This window comes from Amblyomma americanum, chromosome 11, assembly GCF_052857255.1.
Source record: "Amblyomma americanum isolate KBUSLIRL-KWMA chromosome 11, ASM5285725v1, whole genome shotgun sequence".
In the NCBI taxonomy this organism is placed as follows: Eukaryota; Metazoa; Arthropoda; class Arachnida; order Ixodida; family Ixodidae; genus Amblyomma; species Amblyomma americanum.
This window is the reverse complement of record NC_135507.1, coordinates 102,809,937-102,826,882: the sequence shown is the minus strand read 5'-3', so window position 1 is coordinate 102,826,882 and position 16,946 is coordinate 102,809,937. Positions and strand designations below refer to the sequence as shown.

At 46.2% G+C, this 16,946-nt stretch overlaps 1 protein-coding gene across 1 annotated transcript; it reads left to right on the top strand.

Moving 5' to 3' along the window:
• The first annotated feature begins 472 nt into the window (after positions 1-472).
• On the top strand, positions 473-16,934 carry LOC144110560 (uncharacterized). Its single transcript, XM_077643570.1, has 4 exons — positions 473-1,106; positions 3,115-3,343; positions 7,818-7,915; positions 16,660-16,934. The coding sequence occupies exons 1-4, from the start codon at positions 501-503 to the stop codon at positions 16,846-16,848; spliced, it is 1,122 nt and encodes a 373-aa protein (XP_077499696.1). The 5' UTR covers positions 473-500; the 3' UTR covers positions 16,849-16,934.
• Positions 16,935-16,946: the final 12 nt, after the last annotated feature.

Genomic DNA, 16,946 nt, shown 5'->3' with positions numbered 1-16,946 from the left:
ATTTACTTCTCGATGCCTTTATTTTCCTCCCAGAATTTTTTTCTGATTAATGCTTAAAATTTAGTTATTCTACTCGCACTGCTTTGTTTCCTCGATTTTCATTCCGATTTCCTCAAGCTCTAAAAATTCGTGATTTTCTTTTTCTCTCAGAGTCCCGTGCATTTAAGAGCCGCTTGAGAAAAACCTGGATGAAATTTTTCCCGTTTTCATCTGCAGCCAACCCTGGCCAATCCCCCACCGTGTGTATGTGCCATCGTATTTCAGAACCGTGAATTGTTGGGCGAGTTGGTACATGTTGACGTGAAAAAAACCAGCGAGAAAAGACGCAAGACCAGAGGAAGACGCACACAGACTGTCGCCGGGTCGTATTTCGGGTCGTAGGTCGTATTTGAGGCAGCAACAAGCTGAGCCTCGTGGAACAGTAGGCGTGTCCGCGTGCCACGAGCGCGAGCAGAGAAGAAGGCATCTCAGAACCAACGCTTGCTGTCCGTACCGCTGTCATGGCTGCTGCTTTGTACTTCTGCCGAACGCCGCTGCGGCTAGCTACTGAGCGCAGGCACAGGGCTACGGTTATCGCTTGCCTTGCATGCGGTGCACTGCTGCACATGCTGACCTGGGAAATAGCACCCATGCTGAGTCCGCACAGCCAACTGGCCTTTCCTGGAGTGAACCTCCTGGACCCAACAGCCAAGGTCTTCGCTGAACGCTGTGACTCGTACGAGCCTCGCCTGCCACACCGAGGAGGCTGGGCCGTGGCCGAGCGCTGTCTCCGACCTTTGGACATGCTCGTCTTCGCGCACTGCAGCGTGCGTGAGTGGCGACGGCACGCGGCGTTACGGGACACGCTTTTCGAAGACACCGCCTTGCGCCGACTCAACTGGACAAGGGTCTTCTTCTCGGGGCGACCCTCCAACAACAAAGACCTCAACGCATGGCTGGACCTGGAGGCGGACCTCACTGGTGACCTGGTCGTGCTCCCCTTCAAAAATGGTAACTTCAACATAACACCCAAGTTTGTGGAAGGAATGCGCTGGGTGGACGACCATTGTCCCACGGTGCAAAAGGTCATAAAGATCGACGATGGCGTTATGATCCACCCGTTCAAGGTAATGTGGCATCTAGATTATTCCCATACACTATATCGGAGATACGGTCTTCGTTTTCAAGCCGTTCCGTACATCGTCAGAGGATACTTATAAAAAATTGCGGGCGGTTTAATTTGTTTTTGAGGAGTGCAAATTACGCAGCAATTGTCTCAAATGTATCCGTAGAAAGCGGAGTCGCGCCGTAAAGAAAGGGAGGAAGGTGGGATTGAAAAAGAGGAAGAGGTGTCGCAATGAAGGTCTCCTGAATATTTTCGACCACTGGGGATCTTCAATGTGCACTGACATCGAACGGCTTAAGGGCACCTTTTGCGTTTCGCCTGCATCGAAATCTGCTGCTGCGGTCAGGTTTGAACTCGGAGACACTGGCTCAGTAGACGACCGGCTTAAGCACTGAGCCACCACGTCGGGTTGGCTGGTGGTTTGGCATTGCTACGCAGAAAATGTTGTGCGAAAGCAGGTTTTTGCAGCTGCACGCGACAGCCCTTAGCTCAAAGCCCGACTGAGGTGTCCACGGACCCTGGAAGCCAGTTATGCCCCTTTCCTTTCGTGACTTTCGCACTAAGATGGAAGTCGAAGACGACGACGAATGCACAGCGCGGGAATTTTTTGCACTTCAACACCAAACGTGACGGATGAGGCGATAGAATAGGGATCGGGTACAGTGACCAGCGAAGCTGATTTGTTGGCGCCGCCGCGGGTTGGAGACTCAGTCGCGGCAACATTGATTTTATTTCTGCAGGTATCTCTAGGTCAGAGACGCCACAAGATTATTTGTCAAAAGAGCTACAACTGGGGCTAGTTGGAAATGCATTCTTGAAGGTATTGGTGAGCGCTCACCAATACCTTCAAGATTATTTGGCCGCGTTAAATAGCGCTTTCGAACAAAAATTATTAGACCTAAGCTTCCCGCTTATCGCATTATTCTGCGAAGGCTGTTCAGCATCAGCAGCCAAAATGCCTGGAACGGTGTACGCGTTCTGGCGTCTCAGAGCAGACTGCCCGGTTGGGCGTCTCACAACCTAATAATAAAAATAATAGTAATAATATTAATAATAATAATAATAATAATAATAATAATAATAATAATAATAATAATAATAATAATAATAATAATAATAATAATAATAAATGGTTTTTGGGGAAGGAAATGGCGCAGTATCGGTCACATCTGTCGTTAGACCGCTGAACCGCACCGTAAGGGAAGGGATAGAGGAGGGAGTGAAAGAAGAAAGGAAGAAAGTGGTGCCATAGTGGAGGGCTCCGGGAAAATTTCGACTACCTGGAGACCTTTAACGTGCACTGACATCGCACAGCCCACGGGTGCCGTAGCGTTTTGCCGCCGTCGAAACGCTATGGCGCCCGTATGATGCGCGATGTCAGTGCACGTTTGATCGTGTTCTCAAGATACAGACCTATTTGCATGAAGCAAACAGTCTAGTTCACCCAAAAAAAGGATTGCTTACCAGGAAATGAAAGGTGCTGTAACTGTTTCGCAGCTCGGTGGACACCTCAACCACGATGTTAGGTAAGAGAAGGTGGGAGTGAAATAGGAAAGTCAAAGATTTGCCGTAGTGTAGTGTTCTGGAGTAATTTCGACTGTGTAACATTAGAGCGCATCGACACCGCACAGCGCACGGGTGCCTTTTGCGTTTCGTCTCCATCAAAACGCGACCGGGTTCGGACGCGGGTTGTGCGGCCCAGAAGCAGAGCGCGCTCACCACTGTGCCGCCTCTGCGTCTGCACCCCGCACGCCCCCGTGAACCACAGATGCTCGTTATACGACTACGAGCGTTACGCTGTTGCTCATGTGCAAATAAACTTCAAATGTGCTTTGTCAGCAAATGTATTCCAAGCCGAGTGGTGCGCTACGCGAACTTTCCACACACGCTGAAGGTCTCTGCACTGTTGCCGCGCCAATCCTGCCAGATATCGTGGCCCCTACAGAGTGAACTTAGACAACTTGACGCCTTATCTGAGGGCGACAAAACGTTAATTCATTCGCTCCCAGTTGCAGGAATACTACCGACAGGAGGTGGTCCAAAAGCCAGAGTACCTTCACTGCGGGGTCAGTGTCAACAGCGACGTGATCCGCGATCCGCACGGCAGATACTATGTGTCCGAGGAGGACTTGCCCGCAAGAAAAAAGGAACCACTGCGCGGGCGCCTTAGTCATCATGACCTACGCCGTGATGCGGGAACTCCTCAGGGCTGCATCGCTCATATCCATTCATCCGACGGTAAGACGAGACACTTCCTGTTTTGTAACGATGCTTTTCTTGTATGAAAGATTTTCGTTGACGTAGCACAGAAAAAGTGTCACCTAGTATTTTTAATAAGGAAGCATTACTAGGCTATGTCGGCAGCGGACATGTTCGCTGAAAGTATACGCGAAATGTGGAAGCAAAACTTGTCACACTATATGAGATCATCAACTAATGTACTGTAGTTACATAGTGCTTACAAAGTGTATAGTAGTTGTGATTGAATGCTTTTGAAAATTGGTATATATATAGAGTGCCATATCACTGTCATGGGCATGTGAATCATTCTAATAGAGCCATAAGTCTTATGTCATGAGTCACGACATGAATCATTAATCAGTGTGTTGAAGACCAGAGTCATTGTCTGAGGAAAGAACTGAGTCGTGGTCGCCAAAGTCATGAGTCATGATCATAAGTCATGGACACAAAATGGGTCACAAAAAGTGCTGAGTCGTTGGGCACAATGTGAGTCAAGAAAACATGATCAGTCATGGAGCATGTTGCGAATTTTTCAAGCTTTTGTCATGTTTTACAGCTGTCATTTTTCATGCCTTGTCAAAATTACCCAAAGCGCACAGAGGCTCAAGCGCCGTTCGTTTGAAGCAGGAATAACTGTGTGCTGTGCGATACTTCGTATTTAGATGGGCTATCGTAATTAGCCAGAAACGGTAATTCAGTTGTAAACATGAAATTTTACAAAGTGTCTCCAACATTTGCTCAAAATTGAACTACGGCGCCTCTTTAGTCCTTTATTCTTTAAGCCCATACTTCATCCCTTGTCTTGCGGCGCGGTTCGGGCGTCCGCCGAGATGTGACAGATCCTGCGCCATTTCCTTTCAACAAAACTAATTGTAAAAAACTGATATTCAATTTTCAATTTCGCCCCGCCGCGTAGGCTCAGTAGTTAGGGCTCTGGAATACTGATCCGGAGTTCCCGGGTTCGAACCCGACCGCGGCGAATGCGTTTTTATGGAGGCAAAACGCTAAGGCGCCCGTGTGCTGTGCGATATCAGTGCACGTTAAAGATCCCCCGGTTGTCGAAATTATTCCTTAGCCCTCCACTACGGCACCTTTTTCTTCCTTTCTTCATTCACTCCCTCCTTTATCCCTCCCCTTACGGCGCGGTTTCTGGTGTCTAACGATATATGAGACAGATACTGCGCCATTTCCTTCCCCCAAAACCAATTATTATTAGTAGTCGAGCGCCATAACCACTGAGCCACAACGACGGGTTTTCCCCAAACACCAATTTTTAATTTTTTAGCAAATTGGAAAATTGGTTTTTCGGGAAAGGAAATGGTGCAGTAACTGTTTCTCATCTCGGCTGACACCTGAACCGCGCCGGGAGGGTAGGGATCAAAGAGGGAGTGAAAGAAGGAAAGGAAGAAAGGTGTCGTAGTGGAGGGCTCCGGAATAATTTTGACCACCTGGGCACCTTTAACGTTCACTGACATCGACTATGCCTATCGCCTCCACCGAAACGCTGTTGCAGCGATCGGGCTCGAACTCGGGAACTCCAGATCAGTAGCCACCCGCCGCAGTTGCTCACTGGTTAGCGCGCTCAGCTACTGATCCGGAGTTGCCGGGTTCGAACCCTACCCCGGCTGCTGCGTTCCGATGGAGGTGAAACGCTAAGGCGCCCGTGTGCTGTGCGATATCAGTGCACGTTAAATATCCCTAGTTGGTGGAAATTATTTCGGAGCGTTCCACTACGCCACCTCTTCTTTTCTTCTTTCACTCCCTCTTTTATCCCTTCCCTTACGGCGTGGTTCAGGTGTCCACCGATATGAGAGACAGACACTGCGCCACTTTTTCCCTAAAACCTAGTTTTTATTTCACCTCAGTAGCCGAGCTTTCTAACCACTGAGCCGCCGTGGCGGACATCTTGAAATTGAAAACTGAAAATTACAACTTTGAAATTGAAAACTGAAAGCGGCGGCTGCGTTTCGATGAAGGTCAAATGCTAAGGCGGCCGTCTGCTATGCGATGTCAGTGCACGTTTAATATCCTCAGTTTGTCCAAATTATTCCGGAGCCCTCCACAACAGCACCTTTTTCTCCCTTTCTTCTCTTTGTCCCTCATTTATTTCATTAGGGCGCGGTTCAGGTGTCCGCCGATATGTGGGACATATACTGCGCCGTTTCCTTTCCCCATAAAAAAAAATTGAGATTGTCATGAGAATGACGGCAGTCGCTGTCGGAATAAACCAATGAAAGCGCCATAAAGTACTAGCCTTTTAAAGGAGCATCGCCACGAATTTCTTTTGTGTGTTTTCTTCTCTACAACGATGCGAGACACTTATGCATAAATAACCACGCGGCGTTCCCCTACGATCACTAAATGTCTATTTTAATATTTCTGAATTTCTGTATCGGTTTCAGTTTCCCCATCCGAGCGTTGACTGACGTCAAAGCGAGCTTCTAAGTCCCGTCAGGGATGAAAACTGCAATATTATCGCTGCTTCGACATCTGTTTTTTCTTCTCTGTCGTTACCTATGAGCTGATTTGTACCGCGTAGTCATCTTTCGGCAGTTGAAACTGAAGCTGATACAGCACGAAAAGGAGACTCGATGTTAAGTTAGCGGCCACAAGACAATACCGCAATAATGCATTACGCATCATTACAACGACGAGAACGTGCAGGTTGTGTATACTACTTTATGGCGTTACGCTAACAATTGTACACATGGCAAATTCCCAGTTTTTTCTCACTGTGTACTTTAGATGTTACTAATTTTTTGAGGTTTATTTAGACTCCTTACATTGCTCATAAGGCGTTTTCAGCCGGTTCCCGAAAACAGAAAAAAAATTAACAAAACGATAGACGATTTAGCGTACATAGCACAAACGTACACTTAGGTACACATCGGCCAGCTCCGGCTTTCACTTCGGTTTTCGTTCGGGCTCAATTTGCAAGGTCAGACAGGCTTCAAACAAAGTTGCAAGAAATCGTGAGTTTGAGCCTTAATGCGTGACCCTCCGCATTTGCCCATGCTCAGTGGTTAGGGATTCGGGCTAAAGAGCAGTAGTTTCAAGGTTGGAACCCGGCCGCGGCCGCCGCGTTTCGCCTCCACCTAAACACAAAGGCGCTCGTGTCCTGTGCGATATCAGAGCACGTAAAGGGGCATCCGCGGTGGCTTAGTGACAATGGAGCTCGGCTACCGACTCGGAAGGCGCGGGTTCGATACCGGCCGCGGCGGTTGGGTTGATGGAGGCAGAATTCTTGAGGCCCGTGTACTCTGCAATGTCACTGCACGTTAAAGACCTCCAGGTAGTCGATATTTCTGGAGACCTTCACTACTGTTTATGGTTTAAGGGGGTTTAACGTTACGATGCAACTCGGTCTATCATGGACGCCGTAATCAGAGGCTCCGGAATAATTTCGACCAACTGGGGTTCGTTAACGTGCACTAACATCGCAATGTACAATAGCCTCTAGAATTTCGCCTCCCAACCGCTTCACTATGCCATCCCACATAGCCCAGTCGCTTTGGAACAGGTTAAACCCCCGCAAACCAGATCAAACCAAACATTCCTAGGTGACCTAAGTTATTCCAGAGCCTTCCACGATGGTTCTCTTTTTCTTTCTTTCTTCCCTCCCACCATCCTTCCTCTTTTACGGCACAGTTCGGGTGTTCACCGAGATATGTGAGAAAATTACTGTGTCATTTCGTTTCCTGAAACAGTCCAGATATTCTTAATGTCTTCGTGTTAATTTAGGAGCGGACACTCCTTCTCTTTTTTAAGAGTATAAAACAATAGCTTAAATGTAGCGATGCCCATACTTCCGGCATTTTCGGTGAATGGAGGGTGGAGCTCGGCGTGCTACGATTGTTTCCTAACACGTTGGCCCCAATGGAGCGGGAGATGCTGGTCAACTCTCCCAGGAAAAATTCTTGGGGCCACTTTGTTGACCTCAAGTGCGGTGAGGCAAAGGCCTTTAGCGCTGTCTCGCTGCTTGTGTCACTTATGTGTGGTTAGGATGTTGATTAAGAGCACAATTGTTAGTGAGTCTTAAATGCTGGAGACACTGGAGGGCGTTTGGGAAGCATCCTTCTGATTTGACGCCTTTCCGCAAACACTCTCCAGCGTCCTAGACAAGACGAAATACCTATGCTTTGGCAGGAAGTAGCGTAGCCGTTAGCAGGCTCGACTGCAGAACAGAAGGTTGGTGGTATGCACAGAGATTTTTTTTCTTATCTAGCTGCTGAAGAGCGTGACATCGGCCGGACAGGGCCGTGGCCGAGAGTATGAGCCATTCGCCTTAAGAAGTCGAGACACACTTAAGCTCTCATTGAAGGGTACGACGCGATACCTTTAATGGGTGAATGCCCATAATGCGGATTTCATCGTTCTCTGCCTCACTTTTATAGTTTGTTGAGAATTCTCGTACCAGTGCTTACGGAATGGTGCTGCGGTAAAGCGATGCACCACTGCCCTGCAATCGCAGGTGCTGCCACCGGTGGGGCATGCGAGACTTCTATTGCTCTCTCCCAGCAACCCACGTCGCCCCATGGGATGGATTTTAGCCAGAGAGGGGTGAAATCGGTGAGTGCTATGACGCACTGAAAAGCAGAGCGTGGTAGGTTGTCTCCTCCTATTTTATTGCTGACAGATACTTCCACCAGTACTCAAGTATTGGGTCTCTCTGAATTTCTCCCGTTATGTCCGTCTCTGAAGCTTAGAATGGTTGCCCGATCTATCAGCCGTTGTTTCAAAAGTCATGCTGTATTAATGTCTTAGTTTCCAACTATTCCGACAAAGGTGGTAAGAAGATTCTTATAAACGCTTAAAAATCGACCATTCGTGTTTTCAGTTGAAAACTGGCGGATTGGTTTTCTTGAGGCCTGGATAGGCTATTCAGAAGAAAAATATTTGTTTTTAGTCGGAACTTTACATAACGCGTGAAATGGTCGTCCCTGGCAAGACTTTCCAGCGACCGATTCTTGAAGGTTAAAGGCGGAATATGTTACGTCGTCTAGAGATTTGCTTAATGGTATACCCTGCCATTGAAGCCGTGAACGGAATTCCTCTTTATTTGGTCGTTTCTACGATATCATAACTTGTCAGATAAGAAAGCAGCGATGCTGGGAGCGCCGCACGAGGTTTTGGTTTTAAGAAGTACAGCGTCAGTTTAACGCTCTAGAAAGTTTGCTATATACATGGTAGTTACGTTTGATTATGACAAACCGAGTCAATGTTGCTGCATTGCTTGGTGCTTAGAATTCAAGAAACCATCCGACAGCACATTTTTTTCATTGATGTGTGTGTGAGCTATTTCACATATACGCCAACCTCTGAAAAGCTCGAGTTCACTATGAAATATTAAACACCTTTTTTAGTGACTCTCTGCACTATACAAGCCTTGCAGATACTTAGCTCTGGGAGATTGAAGGTCTGGCCATATTTTTATGCGGCGAAGAACACAGAGGCTGCACGCACAATGATTGACCAGACAGCACTCCAAAGATATTCGGGGTTCAATGAAGCTGCAACTGGGCCGCGTTTTCTTTCATGTCGTATATTTCTTGCGAACCATACCATGACGTCAGAGCGTGTCCTGGAAATGTGTAGTCACATGGCGTAGGCGATGTACCGGCATTGTATTTATTGGCAAATAAGCGTCACCTACCCGAAATCTGAGACGATGATGTCACATTGCTTACAAAATTTTTTGTATCCTCATAGAAAATTGGCGGTGGTGGTAGTGGTTTTATTAAAATAATAGTAAAAAGGAAGGAAAAGATTTTTGCTAGCCCCGGCATCTGTCATCGATACTGAAGCACCTGAGCTGGGGCAGCGGAAATAAAGAATAGCAGGCAGAATGGAGAAATGTAATGAAAGATGTGAGGGGACAGGAAGAGAGGATAGGGGGAGAAATAATATGTACTAACTATTTACACAATAAGAAATTGGTAATTGGTTTTTGACGAAACGAAATACCGTAATAACTGTCTCACATCTCGGTGGACACCCAAACAGCGCCGTAAGGGAAGGGATAAAGGAGGGACTGAAAGAAGAAAGGAAGAGTTTGCGCAGAGGAGGGCTGCGGAATAATTGAGACCGTCTGAGGATCTTTAACGTGCACTGACATCGCACAGTACACCGGCGCATTTACGTTTCGCTTCCATTGAAATGCTGCCGCCGCGGTCGGGTTCGAATCCGGGAACTCCGGATCAGTAGCCGAGCGCTCTAACCACTGAGCCGCGGTCGGGTTCGAAGCCGGGAACTCCGGATCAGTAGCCGAGCGCATTAACCACTGAGCCACCGCGGTGGGTACAGGGATGTTCGCATGCTTTGAGAAATGCTGCACTTTTACACTGTTTCTCCAGTGCTTCTTCTATAAATGGCCAGCAGATCAATGACCTTATAACCATTTTCATCTTTTTGATTAAAGTATGATGTTAGTGAAAAGTTCAGTAGGACAGGCGGTAAACACTTCACGGCGATTAGTATGTTCATCCAAGCAATGCCACCCCCTTCAACAGGAAGTTCAAAGCGTGGAACCCAGAACAGTTGCAATTCCTGATAAATCAATTTTGGCCAGCCCTGCGATGTCATGTTGCGAAACACAGCAGTTTGTCGTGTTGTTGTTTTGAGCTTGATGTGTTTTGCCCTGAAGTGCGGAAAAATAATTACGAGGGCGCCTTGAGCAGACGCGATATCACCTTATCATCCTTTTCCTTTCTATTCCTTCTAATTCTCATTTCTCACCCATTACCAATCTACAGTCAGATTACAGATTATATTACTCTTTATCAACCACCAACAATTATCTATTAAGGAACAGCAATCAGTATCTTTGTTACGTTGCACGGTATACTACTTCACTGCATATTTAAATACACCATCAGTTTCAGTGCAACGAAGCCCCATAACACCGCCTCTTCATTCCGCGGAACCTGTGGCGCATGTAGCATAATAATGCTCGTTTTATTAATTACTACAGGATCAGTATATCCCAAATACACGTCATCATGTCATGCACACCACGACCCGCTCACTTGGTTCCTCTCTAAAACGCTTGAACCAACGAAACTTCGTGGCCTATGCGCTGCGTGCCGCCTGCAACACTGAGGGCCTCGGTTCGAGCTCGAATGCCAGGGATTATCTTTGTAGATATTATGATTTCAGGAATTCTGGAATTTTTTCTGACTGACGACGGGCGGCACCGGGTTTTTGGCACGACGAGCTCCTTCTGCTATAGCGTAAAATTCTAGGTGCACTGAAGACTGCTTAGGGGCTGTGAAGGAGGAAGCATTAATATTATTATTTATTAGTACCTCACAGGCCCCGAGAGCATTGGGTGAGGGGGGCAAATACAGATGTACATACAGATGGAAAAACCATAATATCGGTGCAAGAACGCGGTACAAGTCAAATACAAGAAAGGAACACGAAATTTATACAAAACCGAGTTAAAATAACATCAGACACGAAACAACGTTAAGAACAAATGAAACTGTTGTACATTTCGAACATCACTATGGCAATAAATGTATACATAGATGTTTTTTAAACTCACCAGGATCAATGAAAGAGATTATGTTGTCAGGAAGATCATTCCAGAGTTTTATTGCTCTAGGTAATGCAGAGGAATTAAACGACAGGGTCTTCCCATATATCCGGTTGAAGCTGAGTTGATTGTGTAAGCGTTGTGAAGAGCGGAAAGGTGATGCCAGAGGTAACAACGAAGGACGGGTGTGAACATATTTATGGAATAAACACAGAAGTGAAATGGAGCGACGAATTTCAAGTATCTGTATGTCATTAAGGTATTTAAGCTGGGATACACTTGCGAGGGGACTAAAATTGCTAAAATTGTACCGGGCAGCTCTGCTTTGAATGGACTCGAGCATATCTATGAGATATTTTTGATGGGGAGACCATATAGGTGAGATAAATTCCAGCTGTGGGCGAACAAATGTAAAATATGCAAGTTTTCGAACGGAGCTAGGTGAGTTTCGAAGGTTCCGGCGTATGAAACCTAATGTCCTCGACGCTTTGTTGCAGACTGCAGAAATATGAGAAGACCATGAAAGATTTGGTGTGAACTGAATTCCAAGGTATTTGTACGACGTAACCCTTGATAGAGAGGTATTATTTATAGAGTATATGAAGTTAGAAACAACATGCTTGCGGCTAAAAGTCATTGATTTACATTTATTAGGGTTAAGAATCATTTGCCAGTTTTGACACCAATCAACAATAGTGTCAAGGTCATTTTGAAGGGTCAGGTGGTCAGTCTCAGAAGCGATCTTACGGTAAACAACACAGTCGTCTGCGAAAAGGCGTAAACGGGATGAAATGTTAGTGGGAAGGTCGTTAATGTAGATTAGAAAAAGTAAGGGTCCAAGTACGCTTCCCTGTGGTACGCCTGAGGTTATGTCACATAGGGATGAGGAAGAGCCGTTGACAACTGTGAATTGCTGACGTAATGAGAGAAAGTTTCGAAGCCAAGATAATGTGAGGGAATCAAGGGAAAGGGTAGATAATTTTGTAAAAAGCTGGCCATGTGCAACTCTGTCAAATGCTTTTGAGAAATCTAAAAAAATGCAATCTGTTTGCTGGTTATCATCCATGTTGAAATGCAGGTCAGTAGTAAATTCAAATATCTGGGTATCACATGAGTAGCCTTTCCTAAAACCATGCTGATTTGAAAAGAAGAAGTCATTTCGTTCCAGATGGTTGTAAATGTGAGAAGCGATAATATGCTCAAGTAATTTACAGCATATGCATGTTAACGAAATAGGCCGATAGTTATCAGGAGAGTTTTTGTTACCCGTTTTGAAGACAGGGATGACTTTGGCTTTTTTCCAGTCAGTGGGCAGTTCTCCGGAGGATAATGATTGCTGAAATATATGACACAAAATCTGGCTGGAAATTGAAATGGTGTTTTTAAGTGTCTTCGAGTTAATGTTGTCCACTCCGGCAGATGATGATAACTTTAGATTTTTAATTAGTGATGCGATACCCTCAGCACTAATGGTGATGGGCTCCATGAATGGGTAGTCAGACTCGAGAACAATTGGCATACTGGAATAATCTTCCTTAGTAAACACTGATGCAAAAAATCTGTTGAACGCGGTTGGACATTCAGTGTCAGCTAGCGGCAAGTCATCAGTATTGTGTAGTTGTATGAGGTCATGTTTACTTTCGGGAGATATAGTCTGCCAAAACTTCTTAGGATTAGTCTGCAAAAGTGACGGCAGATAATGAGTGAAGTATTTGTTTTTGGCAGCGGTAACAGCAGAACAGTACGCTTTCAAACACAGTTTATATCTTTCCAACGAGGTTGAAGAAGGAGCAGATCTAGCTTTTCTGTATAGGCGCTTCTTTTTATTCCGTAATCGACGGAGGGTCTTGTTGAACCATGGATTTTTTATGTCATTAGCTATTGTAATCAGAGGAACATGTTTCTCTATCAGTGCAGATAGTTTGTGTTTGAAGAGCAACCAGTTTTCTTCGGTAGATCGTTCGTTCCTTAGCGGGAAAAACACCTCATTGAAAAATGAGGCAAGTTCCGTGTTAATTTCATCATATCGTGCTTTACTATAATCTCTAATTTTTTTAGTTGTAATACCTGCAAACAAGCTCGGAACTAGAATATCAAACTGCAACATCTTATGATCGCTAAATCCGTCAAGATACATAACCGGCCCTATGGTATCGGGAGCAGTGGATAGAGCTAAATCAAAAATGTTAGAACCACGCGTATTCTGGCTAATCACTTGAAATAAATTGAAATCTAGTGTTAGGTTGATGAATTCTGTTGCAGCATGACTAGTTGAAGACAAAGAAGGCCAATCTATTTCAGGAAAATTAAAATCACCCAACAAGTAGATGTTGCTAGGTGAACTGTGTTCGACAGCGGCAGCAATGCTAGACCGAAGATCATGAATGAAAGAAGTCGTACAATCGGGCGGACGGTAACGCACTCCAAAAAGTAAATTCGAAGATATAGTTTTGCAGGCAGCCCAAACTATTTCGAGGTCGGAGTTAGAATTGATAGCAGTGGATGGTAACGTTTTTTTTAATACCAAGAAGCACCCCACCACCTCTTTTATCTGCACGGTCATGTCTGTAGATATTGTAAGCACGGGCGTCTGGAAAGATTTCATTGTCTTTGATACCGGCGTGCAACCAAGTTTCAGTTAAAGCAACTATATCAGATTCACTGCCTTGCAGAAAAGAGCAGAGATGATCACGTTTAGGCATCAAGCTTCGGATATTAGAAAATGAAAGGGACAGCGTCGGAGCCTGGGGGCATGACGTGGACTGAGGACAATCACGCAATCTAGGTGCATTGCCTAGCTATGGTGATACTAATATGACCGAATCAGTGGCTCGGTCATACGCATATGTTTGTTTGTCCATTCTAAGTTTATCAAATGCCAGTTTATAAGACTTGGATTGTGACTTTGCAAATTTGGTCAACTTGCTTCTTGCCTCACGAGTTGTAGCGGAAAAATCCTCACGGATTGCAAAACTGGAGTCCTTCAATTTGTGGCCATTTGAAAGGATGTTCTGCTTGTCTTTAAAGAAGGTCATCTTGGCAATGATTGGTCTGTGCCTATCAGTTTTGAATTTGCCTAATCTATGAACCCTTTCAAACTGTGAAGCAGTCATAGATAAATCTAGGTGCTCTGAACAAAATGCAATGTCTTTCCCTTCAGAATCTGCCCAGCTTTCGTCTTCCACATCGTCGATGCCAAAGAAAAGCAAGTTATTTCGGCGCAATCTATTTTCAGCATCATCGCACCTTGAGTAAATACTAGAAAGCTGGGAAGAAATGGCTTGTATGGCATTGTCAGTTACAAGAGAATCAGGCCTATCAAGTGAGGTTGCCGTTGCCTCGAGGGCTGCCACTCTCAACGTCAGCTGCTTGACTTCTTTATCGGTAGCATCCTGCCTTTCTTTAACACCTTTGATTTCATTAAGTATTACAGCTTGGCCAGCTTCAATTCTTTGGACAGTCAGCAAGAGGGCTTCCAATGTTTCTCTTTCAGTTGCATTCATAGGCCCAGGATTGCTTTCGATGTCACCCGACAGTGAGAGCAGCATACCATAAAAAAATAGGTAAAGGCGAGAAGGCAAAGACAATACACGCTTCAGTACATCAATACACTCTCCAGGGCACGACACCGTAAATAGACAGTAATCACTGCTCTTCACACAGGCAGCGCCTTCCAAATAACTAACCTGCAAAATCCGCAGTGGTAAGATTTCCATGGCGTTCACGGTGCCGTGCACGAGGTGGGTGTTTCCGGGCTTGCTCTTATATGCGTCGTCGATGTCGGAGATAGTAGCTGAAGATCCATGTTGCCAGATGAAAAATCGGTCGCCAACTACGTATGGCCAAAAAGCAGGCGAGAGCGAAGGTCGCTCAGCGGCAGCGGATGGCGATGAAGCAGCGGGATCCGGGAAACAGCAGGAACCACATAGGAACGCGGCCTGCAAAATCCGCAGCGGTAAGATTTCCATGGCGTTCACGGTGCCGTGCCCCGGGTTTTACTATAGCGGGCTTTACGTGACGGCTTGCTTATTAAAACAGCGGGTCAAGAGTGCGCATGCGCGGAACACTAACGGGGCAATAGCGTTAGCGTAAGCACGCAAAATTCACAATTTATCGTTGTCGCAGGTCCGACATCTGCGCACGTCGCGTGAAATCATTCAAGCGTCCCTCCAGCGAGAGTCGTCCGCTTCAGCCGTATCAGCAGTCGATACGTTTCCGGTCGGCTCGTTTGCCTGTAACTACTAGTGCTGTTGTCCTTCCCTATGAGTGACCTTGCTTCTGAGTTTAAGCTGTAATTCAGCCTGTTTTTAGATACGCTCTCAATTAGCCCCTTTGAAAAGAAGTTGCGCCCTCTGGGGAGTGGTGAAAATTCGTCTGCTACGAATTGAAAACAAACGCACGTGGATGACGCTGGCGCAGTTTGGCTCCACAAGGAGCGAGCGGCTTTGATTACTGTGATGTGAATAATTTGGTTGCATTGAAGGTACCGTACGAACGGGTGCTTTTTGCGTGCTGCAGTTGCCGCATACAAGCACACTACAGTGCTCAAACGGTGCAGAATGATATTTGTTGAGATGACGATGATGATTGTTATGGCTGTAATGCATCTGTGGTCAAATAGCGCCATGGCACCATCTATTTTCGTCTACTCAAGGTGAGATAAAAGACCCATTTCCCAACCATCTCACCCTAAAGAAGCCGAGCACCCATGAGTATCCGGCGGCCATGGGGATCGAACCCCGCACCTGCGCATGCGAGACGGATGCCGATTTGTTGTAGTAAATGATGAAATCAGCTATTAATGCGATAGCGTTGCTGGTCCCATTTCGAGAAAAGCGGGCGGCGTGTGTGTGACAATACATAAAATCCTATTGATGGCGATGTCGTGTCGTCATCAAGCTTCCGCATTGCGCACACAGCAGCATCACACATGTCGTTCATTTATGTTTTCTCGTCGCTGGCTAACCTCTGCGTAGCGCCAGTTTTCCTGGCGTTGATAACAAAATTGTGATAAAAGGTTCCGGATGGTGCCATAGGATTTCTCGTTGCATGTACCTTAACTATGCTTGTCAAATTGGAGGCTTGCTTGCAATAGGACTTCGAAAAGATGACATATGCGTCTTGACTGTGGCCTTCCGAAATAATTGTTTCAATACTGAGATGAAGCCAATCATTCTACAGTGGTCCCGGTGATGTCATATGCATGTGTGTGGGGGGGAGAAGTGGGGGCTTGGCGTCCCAAACAAAAAAAAAATGTGTACGTCTTGGGTGCACGACATGCAAACTCGGCCAGCCTCAACGCCATGCAACTAGAGGGCCCGAATGTTTGCGGGCTGGGCGCCACCAATACGCTAACACATAACAAACCTACGCGTAAAAAATACACATTAGTATTGTTAGCCATTTCACGAGCTGACCTAAAAGGTAGCACGATGCCAGAATGGCTTATAAATTATTGTTATGCGGCTGTTTCATGCTGATGGAAAAAAACATAACTGCATGCCCACATTCCGTGGTCAGTTGAAAGAAGATAGCCATGTGGACCACACATTATTCTAACCAAAGCATTTCCTGTCTAAAACGAGCTGCTCCCTCGCAGTTCCGAAGAGCTCACGATGAGAGTTGTGTGCTAATATTCGTGATCGTGACATTTCTCTTCGTTTTTGGGTACCTACCGTAGCTGCAGTGGCTCGTCAGGAGAAACAGGCCACTGGGTGGCATGTCTGGGACATGATTTAAAGCCCTGGCAATAATTCCCCGGTAATCGGCATTGCAGGACGACGGTTATGGGTTCGGAGACTTGGCGCTCGCCGTTGGAATCGGGCACGTGGAGCTACAACGATTCATGGAATGGAACGAGAACCGTACAGACTGCGTCTCCTACGGCATCTGCATGCTCACGCTCGAGGGCACAAAGTACGGCGCCAACTCTCGTCGCCGCGGTCAGTGGGGTCTCCTGCTGTAGTACCACAGGCTGGTGACAGGCGACAGCGTGGACCTGTCTTCGCGGCTCGAGGCGGCAGACTACAGGAAGATGTTCCAGGAGACCAGGAGGGAACTATC